This window comes from Coptis chinensis, chromosome 4, assembly GCF_015680905.1.
Source record: "Coptis chinensis isolate HL-2020 chromosome 4, ASM1568090v1, whole genome shotgun sequence".
NCBI classification, from domain to species: Eukaryota; Viridiplantae; Streptophyta; class Magnoliopsida; order Ranunculales; family Ranunculaceae; genus Coptis; species Coptis chinensis.
Genome location: NC_141459.1, coordinates 12,628,093 through 12,643,614, shown reverse-complemented (window position 1 = coordinate 12,643,614; position 15,522 = coordinate 12,628,093). Strand labels below are relative to the sequence as shown.

The following is a 15,522-nucleotide window of genomic DNA, read 5'->3' as shown; positions in this document are numbered from 1 at the left end:
GACAGCTTTGTATACATGCATTTAGAACAGAACTTCAGCCCAGAAAAATTAAAGCCCATTCATACCCAAAAACCTTTTGAGAAAAAGCAAACTGCAAGTAGCATTTATATAGATCAACCCCATAACAGTATACAGTAACCACAAATCAGACTGAAATAAAATAAAAAATCAATACAATAAGGAATTTCAATATAAACCTAGTGTACTAGATCGAATAAAATTCCAATACATATAAATTGGAATCTAGTCAAAGCAACAACATAAGCAATTGTTCCCCAAACAAATCAGGAAACCGTTCTCTACACTTGGAAGGGCCATGGCCAGTCATTATGAATATCTTCCTCTTGAACCTTGGCACTCCTCTTTCTTGAACTATTACTACTCTCATCACCTTCAACATAAGCATAGTACCTCAATGCAAAAGCAAGTGATAAAACCACCCATTCTAAGCAAAAGATCAAAATACAAAGACTTCCAGCTAATCTCAGGATCATAACACCATCTTCTTCTCTAACATAAGACTTCAATTTCCCAAGAAATTCACCACTTCGTGTAAAAATGAGTACAGATACTGATCCTTGAAATATAGCTGTAAGTACTGTAAACACCATGTGAGAAGCGTACCATTTATTAGTCCCATTCGACGCAGCAGTGCAACCGAATACAGCACCAGTAATTGTGAAAACGTGAAGTAAAATGAGGAAGAATCCACAAAGTGAAGGGAATAGACGAAGGGAGAGTGTGAGGAAAATGCAACTTGATGCAGCACCTAAGAGAATGTAATTGCTTAGTAAGAAGACCTTGTGAGTACGGTGATGTGATTGGTTTATCGCAGATGAGCCATTGTCGATTGACAATCCCATTATAAAAAATTTGAAAGAATCAAGGAAAGAAGTTGCTTTGGATGTTAGTTTCAGGTGATTTCAATGACCTGAAATGGTGAGTGGAGGAGAGAAAGATAAGCAGAGAGATAAATGAAGTGGGGATATATAGCAGTGAGAAGAATTGAGATGGAATCAAAGAGCAACGGTCATATTTGAAAGGAGACAAAGTGACCAAACGGCTAGTTTTTCTGTAGGCCAACGGTAGTAATTGTTGAAGTTCAGTGGGTTGTGTAACGGCTAGTTTTCATAGATATGCTCTTGAGCAACTCAATTAAAGAGTTGCACCTGTGCATAATCCAGGATCCCATTTTTACTTGCTGGCAATGGATCAGATTTAGGTGTGCAACTTGGGGTCTGATGGACTGAAACCCAAATTCTAGCAAGCTTGGGTTGCATAAAATTTTCATTGGGTCGGACTTGGATTGGAAAGTGAAAACCCAAATTAATTTGGGTTGGGCTCTCGTCGGTACGTCAAATATACCCGAGAAACATGAGTCCCGATCCTAAGGATGATCGAACTAATCTCATGTCTTAACATTTATTTTGTTTCTTGCATGTTTTTTTTCAAACGTTAATCATATGGATTGAATATCTTTGATTTGATTTAGAGAAAAATATAACCAAATTAGTAAATTTTTGTTCTCAAATTTCAATTTGTTTATGTATTTCTTATGCATTTTCCAAAAAGAAGAGATAGTGAGAGATTTTGTACATTTTTTTTCAAATTTGGTAAAAAGAAAAAACGGAGCAAACTCGGCTAACCCGAATAGGGTTTGGACTTTGGATTGATGTATTTTCACCTGGGGCCTAATAGGGCCACCTCAACCCGACCCATCCCGCACGAGTTGCACCCCTAATAGGATTAACCTGAAACTACGAAAATTAAAAATTAAAAACCCGTTGGGACAGAGCCCTGACCAGATCGAAGAGACCCCAAACATTTTTTTGGTTGGAATAGAGGAGTGAACTTCGAAGTTTGAACATGTGCCTTGGATGGGTCAGGCTTATGGATCGATTGGATGCAAACGGATGAGTTAGACTTGGACTTTAAAATTTTAAGTCCGATATTAGTTTATTGGCAGAAGTGCAGAACTTCAATCTTTGTTGAAGGTCAAACACCAAAACTCACGCCACTCCACCGGTCAGATTCTTGGGTCAGCAATCAGCATAGTTTTGAGCGAATTTGGCTTCCGAAAGGGTGTGTTGCTAAACTCACAAAAATCACCTACCCATAATCCCATACTCCCATACACTGATACACACACCCCTTCCTATTCCCTAACAAGCTAACACCGCTTTCAGAACTCAGAGTCGTGCAAATGCAACTGTGTTCAAGAGTCGTGATTCTGAATTGATTCTCAAGATGAAATTGTTTATCACAAAAGCAGCACGGGTCTTTGGATTGAAAGTAATTCTGTGTCCAACAGCAGTAGTACAACAAAATCATAGATCATGTCTTGTGTCACACTTTTTGTACTATACGTCTTATGTCTAGTAGACTCTAGACCCGAAGCATCGTTTTCTTCCTCTCCCGACCATTTTTCAAACTCACTCCTTTTGACCAGATTTCCATCTCTATCTCACACACACTCTCTCTCTTCTAGCTCAAACAGTGAACCAAGTCAACACTCCAAAACACTTTAAGAGTGTTTAGTCAAACCCTCAAAACATATCCCCCCTCACTTGAGGAAACATAACACCTTCAAATCAAAGAAACAGCATCAACAACGCTATGATGGAACACTCTACTACTACTACCAACAGCAGCAACACCAACAACAATCAAACTACTCATCAACATAACTACCTCAAACAACTCAACAAAACTTCTCATCACAAGATTTCCAAACCCATAAGAAAACCCCCACCATTTAATCATCAACAACAATTACATAAACAAAACAAGAACAAGAACAAGAACAAGAACAAGTACAAGGGCAAGGGCAATATCAAAACTATCAGCAACACCCACAAAGTCAACCACCAGTATACAATATAAACAAAAATGATTTCAGAAACGTTGTTCAAAGACTCACTGGTTCCACTGCTCATTTCACTACACCACTAAAAAACAACAACAACAACCACCACCACCCATGCATCTTCCTAAGCCTCAAATTTCACGCCTTCAACGTATTCGCCCTCCACCACTTCCTTTAAACAACGCCATCCCTATTCAATCCATCTCTGCCAACAGTGGGCATCAATCGACGTCGCTTTTTTCGCCTCTACCGCCTTTTCCAACCGTCCATGCTGCAGCTGATTCCCCAATTTCAGCTTACATGAAGTACCTTAGAGAGTCCACTCCTTCGTCTATGGGTTTGGCATCGCAGTCTGTAATACCGAGCTCACCTTTGGGGTTTGGGCTAGTTTCATCACCAAGGTCACCTTACCCTTTGATTTCGCCAAAGTCGCCTACGGCAGCTAGTTTGGAGTTTTTCCAGTGACTTATATTGGGGAAGGCTGTTTTGAGGGTTTAGAAGTCACAGAAGATTACTTTTGAGGTAGCTCTTTTTTTTACTGTGAAAAAAAAATGAAGTTAGGGGTTTTATATTTCGTTGGATAGATACTTTTAAGTTTCGGGGTGGTTTGGCAGTTTGTTGAAAGGAAATGGGTTCTACGTTCTGACACTGTTAAACATGTAAATGGATGTTTTAATGTTTAATTACATATTTCTCTAGATTTTGTTGTTCTTTTGATATGGTAATGTAAAGAGAATGTACTTCTTTCATATTGGTCTGTGTTGAATTATTTAAATGTTTGTGCTAATCGATGATATAGACAATTTTGTGTAGTTTATATGCATGTTTGTGTAATTTTAGTGTTGATTTTAAAGCAAAATTTATTGATATAACCAGTGTACTCGAAGGTTTAGCATTCAGTCCTATCCGCTTTTGTGGAATTTTGTTGCTAGAACTTCTAGTTTTAGAAAGGCTTAATGAAGTTCTTCCATTGCAGAAATGGTTAGAATTCACAACTGAATATAACTTATAGGGGCGATGTTTCAATGTCTTGTTCTTTGTACATGCTATGTGATTAGAAAGAAGTGAAAGAACATTTCTCTCTTTAGAGTTTCATCTCAAGTAAGTACGGAGATATGCAGACACTCGTACGGTTAGGAGCATACTCTTCCATTAATGGGAAGAATTAACCGTAGGAATCACTTTTGCTGCATTCATAGAAATAAACACAAGGGTTAAAGATTATGTTCAACTTATAAGAGTAGTGTTGGTGAATAATTTTGAGATGTTTGTAGAATGTTGTGGATGAGACCCACAAACATCATATTAGTAGAGATAAGGATGCTGGTATGGATAAGTTTAGAGTTTGGAGACACAATACCTAAGCAGAGTAATTATGGAAGCTAGCTAAATGAAGGGTTGGTGGTTGAGATGGACATGTGGTTGTGTATAGTGAAGATCATTGATGTTGGTAAGTAGCACTTTTGAGGCGCATGCTGAGATGGCTGACTCTTATGTTGTTCACCCATCCTGATAAACTGGATTTCTTATGTACATAAGCAATGAATGTAGTAGATATCAGGTGGACTTTATGAAATGAGTATGTATAGCAGCAGCATGAGCTGCAGGTGGTGGTTGTCCCTGCGTATCGTAGAAAGTCTCTTTAGTTTGCCAAATTTTATGGTATATATTACATACTTGAGCTTGTCATATTGTTCATGCCGTAAATAACTGGAGTCACTTTACCTCTTTGTGGAAAAGAGAGGAAGGAGAAGTTGCACCTTCGCTTTATAGAGATGTCCTTCATAAGTACGGTTAACTTCATAAGTACGGTTAAGCTTCTCATCATCATTTATCCCACTTCTTTTACTGATTTGGTGTCCATTAGGTTTACCAAAAACCTAGCAAGTTGGTGTGGCAGATGCCTAGAGTGCAGAGTGCGTCATGGAGAAAGGAAATCTCTGTTGAGAATACTTCATTGATGTCCTAGTTTCAGTCTCATAAGTCATCGGAGATGCCTGCTGTTAGGATGACTGTTCTACGTTTAAAATTTTCACTCCTCTGGAATGAACTAAGTATTTGTTTTTCTTTCCAAGTCTCCTCGTGATCTTTTTTTTTCACATCCAACTTCGACTGAAATACTGCTTAGTCTTTTTGTCCTGTGCTTCACGAGAACCCTTTAACTCAAATTTAAAACAAAAATAGATAGATTTAATTGTATCTTTGCAACTTCTAATCTGATTTACATTCTTAGAAATTTTTGAGAAAAAAGATTGAATAATCAGAAACGACTACATCAATCAGGACTACTGAAATTTTGTCTTCTTTATGTAATTTCTATACTAGAAGTTAGTATTTTAACAGTATGGTGAGTGATGTCAGAATGAAGCAGATCAGCAGTGAGATGTCTGTTCTGGCACTTTGGTCAGACTATCAGCTTTGCAGGTATTGCTGCTAAGATGATAAACCATACCGGCATCCCTACTGCTAGGTTTCTTTGCCTGGGGGTGGGGGGGAGGATGGAGATGGAAGTGAACTCTTCCCCTGCACACTGTGCCTTGAACCTGTGAATTAATTTGCCAAAATCATCTTCAGACTCATCATCTTCATGGTTAACATTGGGGAAAGGTGCCTGCGTAGTTTCCCATATTACTACTACCACAGGAGTTTCTTCCACTGTACTGTCATGTTAAAGCACACGCTGAAAGCCATCACTCAAAGCCAATGCCTGCGTAATAGTAATAGTTCCTCATCTGTTGTATATTGTTCATGAGAAGGATTAAACTCGTTTGATAAGATCGACAGTACGTGTTAGTTTTACACCCTTGGAACTGTGGATCCAATTCAGTTAGAATTTCTGTTAACCCATCCACTGAACACCAAGCAGTTTGTACTTCATTTAAGCTGATAACAGATATCACTCCATATAAAAGCATCAACTTCATCCTCAGATGTTGAAGTGGACAGATGAATTTGCTGGTAGTAAGCAATGTTTTCTGCATTAGGTGGAAATTCCACACCAGATGATTTTAGTTTTTTATAAGCCTTGTAGTAGTGAGGATAACTTCCCCCCAAAGGTTGCTTGCCATGCATCTATGAGAAGCAATATCTCTTCCCTTAGATTCACATCAAACTTCTTCGTCTTCATTAGTTTGACCATCTGTTGTAAAATTCCTTGCTCAACAATCTGCTGAAGAACTTTTTCCCCACAAATTTTAGCCAGGTTTCCAACACAAAATATGCAAGAAGTTGTACATTGGGATTTTCACTTCCAAAACGCTTCTTAAGCATCTTCAAGACATCCTTTGCTTGCTTAGGATCTATCCTTGTTAATAATGAGAGAAATTTTAAAGTTTAGTTCCAATCAGGACCATTGCGCATCTCACTGGTCGCCAATTGCAGCATTGTCAGCAAACTCTTCTTTTCTTTGGTATATAGTATTACTGTATTAATCATACTGGTACCCTCTATTTTCTTCACCTCATTCTTCTTCTCCTGTTGAAGTGGGAGAGAAGAACTGAATAAAGGTTTTGGTTATAGATGGTTTTGGTTTTGGGCTTTTGAGATTGAATTTAAAGGAAGAAAATGTGACAGCCTGAAATCGTCAAGGCTTGAACAGGGAAGCAGAGGGAATGCCTAAAAATATTGGTTGAGAAAGATTAGGCTGACTTTTTTTTAGTCCATGACTCGATGTGATTTGTGTCTGAAGAGTTGAGAGAATTGCTTAATTTAGGACTGTTGTTGATCCAAGAAGTCAAAAAATCTTGAGACGCGTCATTGCACCAAACCACTCTAAAAAATTGGTCTTCGAAAGTTCAAAATGAAGTTTGTAATTCAAATGATCAAATCACGAAGAAAAGTACCGAAACGTTTCACCTTATAAATGGATTCTGCACTGTACTTAATAACGCAAGAATCAGTGTACAAAGAAATATTTAGCAATGGATTGCAGTGTGCAAACGAAGTGCAAAATTAAGTTTGAGGTGAAAATTGATAACAGCCATTTTCATTGTCATTGAATGATGGATTTGCAGTGGTCTCCATGGGAAATTAGATTCTCCCTCCAAATAAAAAATAAATAAAATGGGTTGACTGTGTGTGTTTTTTTAGGGGCAATCCTAAATTCCTAATTAGCTCAGGGGTAGTACTAGTTAACCTAGGGGTGATAAAAGGGTCGGGTCGGGCGGGCGGACTAGTCTGCCCCTCAAACCATAAAAGCCCTCATGATTGAGGGCCGGGTCAGCCCGCCCCTATTTTGTATTGAGGGCCGGATCGAGTAGGATCAAACATTAAAACTCAAAACCCTTAATCCGCCCTTTGACCCTCATTTTTAGGGTCAAATGAGAACCAAGTCGGGCCCGGTCTAATTATACTTTACTAGTTTACTTTTTTTTTTTTGTGATTTTTATCATACTTTGATTATGAATATCAATTTTAACTAAGTATACGAAACTAATTCTTATGCCTTTCGAAAAAATAATAGATAGAGATGGTGGAAGAGATGATATTATTAAATCATCTACATTTTTCATACTTAACTATGTTGTTAGGTTGGATTTGTTTTTATGTATGACTTATATACATATCATTAAATCAATTACAAAAGTGCATACGTTATATTATATTCTAATTTATCCTCTATTGAAAACTAATTTAATGATTTTTTTTATACAATTTAGATAATTATAGTATAATACATAAATATAATATAAAATAATAAGAAAACATGGTTTTGTTTTAGGTTAGGGTTTACACAAATATATAGTATAATACATAAATTATCACTCCTATTTTGGGTTTACACAAAATAATCATAAATCACTTTCTTTTTTATATTTGATCTCTTTTACTCAAATTACAAAATACTTCCATATGATATGTGGTAAACTACCATTATTAAACATCATTTGTAGTGAAAATATTTAGTTCAAATAGGGATAATTATGGTACCATACATATATAATGTAAAAAAATAAAATATATCTTATGAGTACTGAGGGCTAAGTGAGGGGGCTTGGAAGGGCGAAGTGAGGGCTTGGAAGGGCCAAATGGTCGGGCCCATGCTCCAGAACCTAGACCCTAGCCCGCCCCTAACAAGCATGAGGGCCCTTCAAATCTGTGAGTGCCAACTTTTGAGGGTTTTGACACGCATTTTTTCGGGCTGGGTTGATGGCCTGAGGGCCAAATTGTCACTCCTAAGTTAACCCATGAAAAATAGGGCAGGAAATTGGGTTGGGTTTGACCTGAATTGGACCCAACCCAAATCCGAATCCAAATAGTTCGGTTTGGGTTAGGAGTGATAATTTGTCCCTCAATCCCTAACCCTGCCCCGACCCGCCCCTAAAAATTGCATGTTCAAGCCCTCAAAAGTTGGCCCTCACAAATTTGAGGGGCGGGTTGGCCTGACCCTTCCCAACCCTCATTAAGCCCTCATCATCCCTCATACGTTTTCTTGTTATTTTACATTATATTATATTTATGTATTATACTCTAATTATCTAAGTTGTATAAAAAAAAATCACTAAATTAGTTTTCAATAGGAAAATAAATTAAAACATAACATAACATATGCGTTTTTTGTAATTGATTTAATGATATGTATATAAGTCATATATACAAGCAAATTCAACCTAACAAGTAACAACATAATTAAGTATGAAAAATGTAGATATTTTAAAAATATCATCTCTTCCACCATCTCTATCTTCTTCTTCTTTTTTCTTTTTCTAAAGGCATAACAATTAGTTTTGTATACTTAGTTAAAATTGATATACATAATCAAAGTATGATAAAAATAAATAAAAAAAAAAAAAAAAAAAAAAAAAAATAATAAAGTATAATTAGATCGGGCCTAACCCGGCCTTCATTTGGCCCTCAAAAATGAGGGTCGAAGGGCGGGTTAAGGGCTTGAGTTTTCATATTTGATCCTACTCGACCCAACCCTCAATACAAAATCGGCGGACTGACTTGGCCCTCAATCACGAGAGTTTTTATGGTTTGAGGGGAGGGCTAGCTTGGCCCAACCCTTTTATCACCCTAGTTCGGGTTGATTTTTATATCCGTTTATTTATTCGGGTCGGGTTTGAATTCGGGTATATCGGATTCGGGTTCGGATATAATTTTTAGTTTTTTTTATTTTATTTTTAATGTTATCCGATCGGGTTGATCGGGTTCGATTCGGATTCAGATTGAAAATTTCAATTTTATACAGATTCGGATATTGTCAAACTATTTGGGTAGTTCAGATTCGTATAGCCATATCCGACCCGAACTCAACCCATTCCCTGCCCTAATGAAAAACAATACAAGCCAATAGTAAAATTCTAAAGAGAGTTCACTGGTGCCAATTCAAATCACACCTTCCCTAATTTACACATATGACTTGCAGTAGACCAAAACCCACACGAAGTCTCGTGTTAAAGTCTTCTTTAAACCATAGCTGACCCAACCTAGGGTGCCTAGCCTCTAGGGTCTCTTTTTTCCGAATTCCGATCCGATATTTTTTCAAATTTGGCAATGGTATTTGTGTTCCAATATCCGAAATTCCGATATCCGATTTTTTTGAAAAATAATTGGATCCGAATTGGATGTGCTTTCAAAATCCGATCCGATTTCCGATTAATTTCCAAATTTTTAACATATAGCGGTCTATTTCATATAGTTACTGCATTAAAACTACATATAATTTACAAACCAAATAAAAACCCTAGAGAAGTAGAATATTGTCTCTCTCACAACTTCAAAAATCAATATTGTCATTCTAATATATGTCTCAATTTATCTCATATTCCTATTTACTGAATTAATGCATTAACATATGAAGAAAAAATTTGCTGACTAAACGTGTTAAAAGGTCTAAATTGTTTATTGAATTAATACATTTCAAAATGATTGCTAAAAATGAATGTATTAACTAGATAAAAAATAGTTATTCTAAAAGAGAATCTGATTATATAATTCAAATTTCCGATTTAGTTCTATATTTTGCGGTTCCGAAATTTCCAAAAAAAATCTAATTTTATGAACTTTCCGAATTCGGAAAAAAAATTGTCATCCGAAAAATAATTGGATCGGATTTGGAAAAGATATTATCATCCGAAAAAAATTGAAATTTTTTCCGAAAGCCCTTTATCCAATCCGAAGTAACCCCTACTACTCTCTAACCCTTCTACCCATAAACTAGGAGTCATTACGATTGAGTATTAGATACTTCTTTGTTGATGCGAGTGATATGCCTTTATACGTCTTGAAATGCTAACTTAACATTTCAGCCTTGGATGAGACCACAAGAAACTCAAAATAAATAAGCTACTTACTCTTTCTACTGGGTCTCTAGGATCAGTATTAGGAAGATGCAAATATGAGAAAAACTAGTAGGATGGTCTATGCTTAGTGGGTGTTTGGTTCTCATTTTTTCAAAAAATCATTTTTTCTTAAAAAACATTTTTATGAAAAAGTATTTATTCTAAAAACAGTTTTTCAATAAACATGTTTGGTTGTGATTTTTCATTCGACAAGATAAATCACTAAACTAAACCATCCCTCAAGTTTTAATTATCATAAAACAACTTTTTGGGATCAAAACCTTTTTTTTTTCCATTTATTTTTCAAAAAATGTTTTTTCACTAATAAACACCCACCCCATTAGTCTCTCCCATTCGACAAGAAACTACCATCCCTCTTTAATAGACATGATCACCTTTTCCATTTACCCACTTCTCCTCGAAAGTAAGTGCCACCTCTCCCTCATAACTACATGCACTACATAACAACAGATTGGATATAATGTATTAAAGTTCCAAATCACTGTCCCTTCCAAGGACCATGAACCAAAGAACACTTTCGCAGAACCTGAACACGCCCCATAACCCTTATGAAACACCGGGCTCATCCAAGAAGTGACATGGCTACGGAACCTGAACTTGAGAACACTTGCAAAAAACACCTGAACACCCCTCTAATGAAACACCCCCAACCTTATCCAAGGAATGACATGTCTAAGGCTAAGTCCAATGGGGCGACAAAACACCAAATATCACGGACATTTTGATCCAATGGTGCGTCAAAACGCTAACCCGCCAACGCTATCGGTATAAGTTTACTTATATATAGCGCCAGTTTTAACGAGATAGCGTCAAGTCTACACGCCACTCAAAGTGGCAGGTAAAAGAAATCTAAACCACACTCCTTTGAGAATGGCGGTTAGAGAGTCCAAAAAAAAAAAAAAAATTTTTTTTTTTTTTTCCCATGGAATGGCGGTTGGAGAGTCCCAAAAAAAAAAAAAAAAAAAAAATCCTACCCGCCATAGGCATTGGCGGTTAAGAGTCCTAAAAAAAAAACTTTTTTTTTTTTTTTTCCCACACCCGTGGGAATGGCGGCGGTTGAGAGTCCTAAAAAAAAAACTTTTTTTTTTTTTTTCACACCTGTGGGAATGGCGGTTGGAGAGTCCAAAAAAAAAAAAAAATCTATCCGCCATAGGCATTGGCGGTTGTGAAAATAACCGTGAAAATAACCATTGGGTTGGGAAACGCTAAGCCGCTAACTGTATACACTATGCTATTGTGGTTTGGCGGGATGGCGCACCAAACCATTGGACTTACCCTAAAAACCATTAATCTAAGAACATTTACAACGAAACACCCCATAAATTAACAATAGATGAGGGTATGACTTACCAACTAACCATCATATCATTTGAAATTCCAATATTTTTTACCAATGTGGAAACAATGCTATTACCAAGTATCATCTTTCCAGACACAAGGTTCAACCACCAATATGACCACCAGTTCACCAACTTCAACAATCCCAAGCAGAGCATAAACAAATCATTTCACACACAAAAAACTTAGTTTGCACTTCCTAAGATAAGCAGCTAATAATGGCGCATAGCCAGAGACTGACGACTGTAAATAGACAAAACAAGTCTCTTGCTACTGAAAGCAAAAACATCACTACCAAAGAAGACAAGGTTGAACTTTATACTATACTAATCATTAACTAATGTTGTATCAAGCATTACAAATGGTCCGCCAGAACTAATTATTATCTGCACTTAAATCATCCCCATCCAAGATCCATCCTAGTAACCTACAAATTCCACTATCAAACCTCTCTCTCAAACCGATTCACTCATGTTATAACTTTTAACATCACAAGTTTCCTCGTGCCTTCACAAGATCTTGGGACCAACCCCTTAAGGCTTGACCAGTAGACCACTGGATTTCCAAGTTGAGCTTCCGTTTTACCAGACATATCATAACTACTAAGGTGTTCCAACCCTTTCTCCTCGATGACCGCCTAACTATCCACCATAATCACATTCCACTTGATTTTACAACTCGAGACTAAAATGAGATATCTAATGATTTAAAAACATGAATTTTAAGAGTGATGCAATCCAATATGATGGGAAATAACCAACAAGAAGATACAATCTATCACCAAAGTTGTAACGTGCCTATGTCAGATGGGCTCGAGTTATAGAGCAAGCACCAACCTCAAGATAGATGACATCATCATACAGGCTAGAGGTGTGGTAATAAAATGCATAAGTACACTAAACAAAACCATTTAAAGATCAAGGCAATTAAAGACACATAGAATATAGAACTAACAAACTCACAAAACCCTGTACCTTAAAAGGTCCGAGAAAACAATGCAAGAGTTCTTAAAAATTCAGAGTAACTGGGGAATCACCAACAAGCACATTCTGTAAAAGATAAATAGAGCAAATAGAGAAACCCTAATCTGGAGATGAATAGAATCACTACTGCTCATCACCCCCCTTTGGTGCTTCTTTGATCTCGTCGGCATCATCCTAAACAGACAAACACAAATTATATTAGCAAAATGAGTCAACTATACACTCAAAAAAGAACAGAAAAATCAGGACTCAAGATAGATCCAATACCTGCATGTCCGATGTCCACAATGTGAGGTTATCACGAAGGAGCTGCATGATCAAAGTGCTATCCTTGTAGGACTCCTCACCCAGGGTATCCAACTCCGCAATAGCTTCATCAAATGCCTGAACATAATCCCCAAAACAAAAATCAATATACTAGTTACAAGAGTAACTGACCCATTTCGAATTTCTGAAATGTTCGTGTGATTGTAACTTGTAAAAAATACATGCACTATTTCCATTTGTAATACCAAAAATGTCCAAATTCCCGTCTTAAAAATGAGACTTCCAGAAATATTACAAGTCAAAGCTTCTTCAAAATCATATTTTCGGGTGAAATACATATATCACAGTTCACAGTACAAATATAATAGTAAAATGGACTTTAAAGTTTCAGCAATGTCAAATGGAGCGCACCTAGCCCTTCAGAAACTAATAAGCAAAGATCCAAACGTAATCTCACAAAAAGCCAAAACTAGAGTTTCGTAGATCATCGACAACAAATGCAACAAGTCAAAAAAATAAAAATTCTTGCTAGGTCTATTCTTGGGTCTAATAAATCATGTCAATCACGAAATAAATCACCTCCAATCATTTTATGTCCATCTAAATTCTATCTTCTTCAAAATCATTTTTAACATAATAACATATCCAACCATACTACCCATTTACCTGTTTGGCGAGATTACAAGCACGATCAGGTGAATTCAAGATCTCATAATAAAACACAGAGAAATTCAAAGCCAGTCCTAGCCTTATCGGATGAGTTGGTGCCAGCTCAGCAGTCGCAATATCCTGCACCAAAAAAACAACACAATCCATCATATCAACCAACACACCCAAAACATTAACATCAAAACCAAATCTAATCCTAACCTGAGCAGCTTTGTAAGCAGATAAAGTATTCTCGGCAGCATCTTTCCTTTCAGCCCCGGTTTTAAACTCAGCAAGATACCTATGATAATCTCCTTTCATTTTCAAATAAAACACTTTCGAATCACCAGCCGAGGCCGAAGGAATCAATCTATTATCAAGCAACCTCAAAATCCCATCACAGATCGAACTCAACTCAGCTTCAATCTTAGATCTATAATCACGAATCGTCAAAACATGTTCTTCATTCCCGCGGCTCTCTTCCTTCTGCTCGATGGAAGAAATAATACGCCACGACGCGCGTCTGGCGCCTATAACGTTTTTATACGCGACAGAAAGTAGGTTGCGTTCTTCAACCGTTAATTCTTCGGCGTCTATTGAAGTGGTTACTTTTTCCATAAAAGTTACCATCTCTTCGTAACGTTCGGCTTGTTCTGCTAGTTTTGCTAAGTACACGTTTTCCTCACGTGGTGTTGCCATTTGGCTCGGTTTTTTATTTCTGATAAAACGGGAGGAGGTTTTTTAGAGGAAAGGGAAAAAAAAACGAGAGCGGAGAAGAGGAGAGGGAGGAATGGGAGAGGTCTTATTCTGTGGAGAGTTTTACTAGGGTGCTAAATGTCGTGACATAGTTTTGTTACTTACTAGTTATCCACCGTGGATCTCGAAGTTTTGTTAGAGGGGAGTGGTGTGATGGTTGGGTGTTGGATAGGTAGGTTGTGGTGGGGGGTATGGTAGTAATGAGATACGTGAAAGAGCTGGCACAGACGGTTGGGTAGCTGTCCATGGGCCATGATAGGGTGAAGGACAAATGGGAATCCTACGTTTTTGAAATTTTCTTGTGTTTTTTTAAGTAGGGTGAAAATAACAAAGTGTGTGTGTCATGTCTCGATATTTGCTGGGAAAGTTTGGTCGTAGACTCCAACGGTTTATGATCTGATTGCGAATGGTGTGAGCTCGTAAGAGCGAGCGAGTGAGGCACCCACGCACAGCACGAGCGAACCAAGTATAGATCTCTAACTAGTATGTGTCCTGTGCTACGTATCAGTTCGCCAAGTTGTTTCTCTCACTAAGAAAAGAGAAATAATTTTCACAAAATGAGAAAGATATACAATTCCTATACATAAATTTTAGCTTTTAAATTAAGAAGACTATCCTAAAATTATTGAAATTTCACCAATTGCAGGCCGCAAAATTCGGGTCATAAAAAAAAAAAAGAGGTGGTTCAAAAAATTTTAGTAAAAAATAGAGATCGACATTAGGGCCCGCGATCCGCATCCATTGTAATTAATAAATAGTTGGAAGAGATTTGTAATTTAAATAAAGAGATGCTCTAAGAAGACTATCCTAAAATTATTGGAGGTGGTTCAATTTTAATAGAGATCAGGGAGCCAATTGTAATTAATAAATAGGAGAGATGTAATTTAAATAAACGTAGGGAGGTGGCTCTAAAATCGTAATTAATAAATAGGAGAGATGTAATTTAAATAAACGTAAGGAGGTGGCTCTAAAATCTTAAAATAGAGAGATTAGAAATACACTGTTCGGTTGAGAAGTGTGGCTCCTACAAACCCGTCTATCATATAGTGTAGAGATTATGCAAAGTGTGTTTGGCAACTAGGATTTTAGAGCAAGTCCAACGAAGGGCTGACTATATAGGCTGCTAAAGGCAAATATAGCACTCCAAACACAAAAATATAATTCGAGATGCTAAAAGGGTTTTAAATTTGGAAGGAGTTAAAAATTCATCCAAAGTTAAGACCTTCGCTAGCAGCTGCCATAATAAGTTCCGGGAGACAGACGGTATAATTTCTGTCGTCTGTTGCTTATTTATGTATAAACAGCAAAAACTATGTCGTCCGTATCCCGTTTTAATTAAATTGATGAACGACAGAAACTC

At 37.0% G+C, this 15,522-nt stretch overlaps 3 protein-coding genes across 3 annotated transcripts; 1 reads left to right on the top strand and 2 right to left on the bottom strand.

Moving 5' to 3' along the window:
- Window positions 1–74: 74 nt before the first annotated feature.
- On the bottom strand, window positions 75–964 carry LOC147501946 (uncharacterized). Its single transcript, XM_086606936.1, has one exon. The coding sequence runs from the start codon at window positions 861–863 to the stop codon at window positions 300–302; it is 564 nt and encodes a 187-aa protein (XP_086463062.1). The 5' UTR covers window positions 864–964; the 3' UTR covers window positions 75–299.
- Window positions 965–2,473: 1,509 nt separating this feature from the next.
- Window positions 2,474–3,615, top strand: LOC147501945 (VQ motif-containing protein). Its single transcript, XM_086606932.1, is given in 3 exon segments — window positions 2,474–2,783; window positions 2,861–2,948; window positions 2,951–3,615. Coding segments are annotated over 3 exon segments (636 nt in total). The 5' UTR covers window positions 2,474–2,616; the 3' UTR covers window positions 3,332–3,615.
- An 8,837-nt stretch (window positions 3,616–12,452) lies between these two features.
- Window positions 12,453–14,536, bottom strand: LOC147501944 (14-3-3-like protein). Its single transcript, XM_086606931.1, has 4 exons — window positions 13,629–14,536; window positions 13,425–13,547; window positions 12,759–12,875; window positions 12,453–12,665 (listed from the first exon to the last, which is right to left on the bottom strand). Exons 1-4 carry the CDS (start codon window positions 14,103–14,105, stop codon window positions 12,615–12,617), a joined length of 768 nt encoding a protein of 255 aa, XP_086463057.1. The 5' UTR covers window positions 14,106–14,536; the 3' UTR covers window positions 12,453–12,614.
- Between the last annotated feature and the right edge of the window lie 986 nt (window positions 14,537–15,522).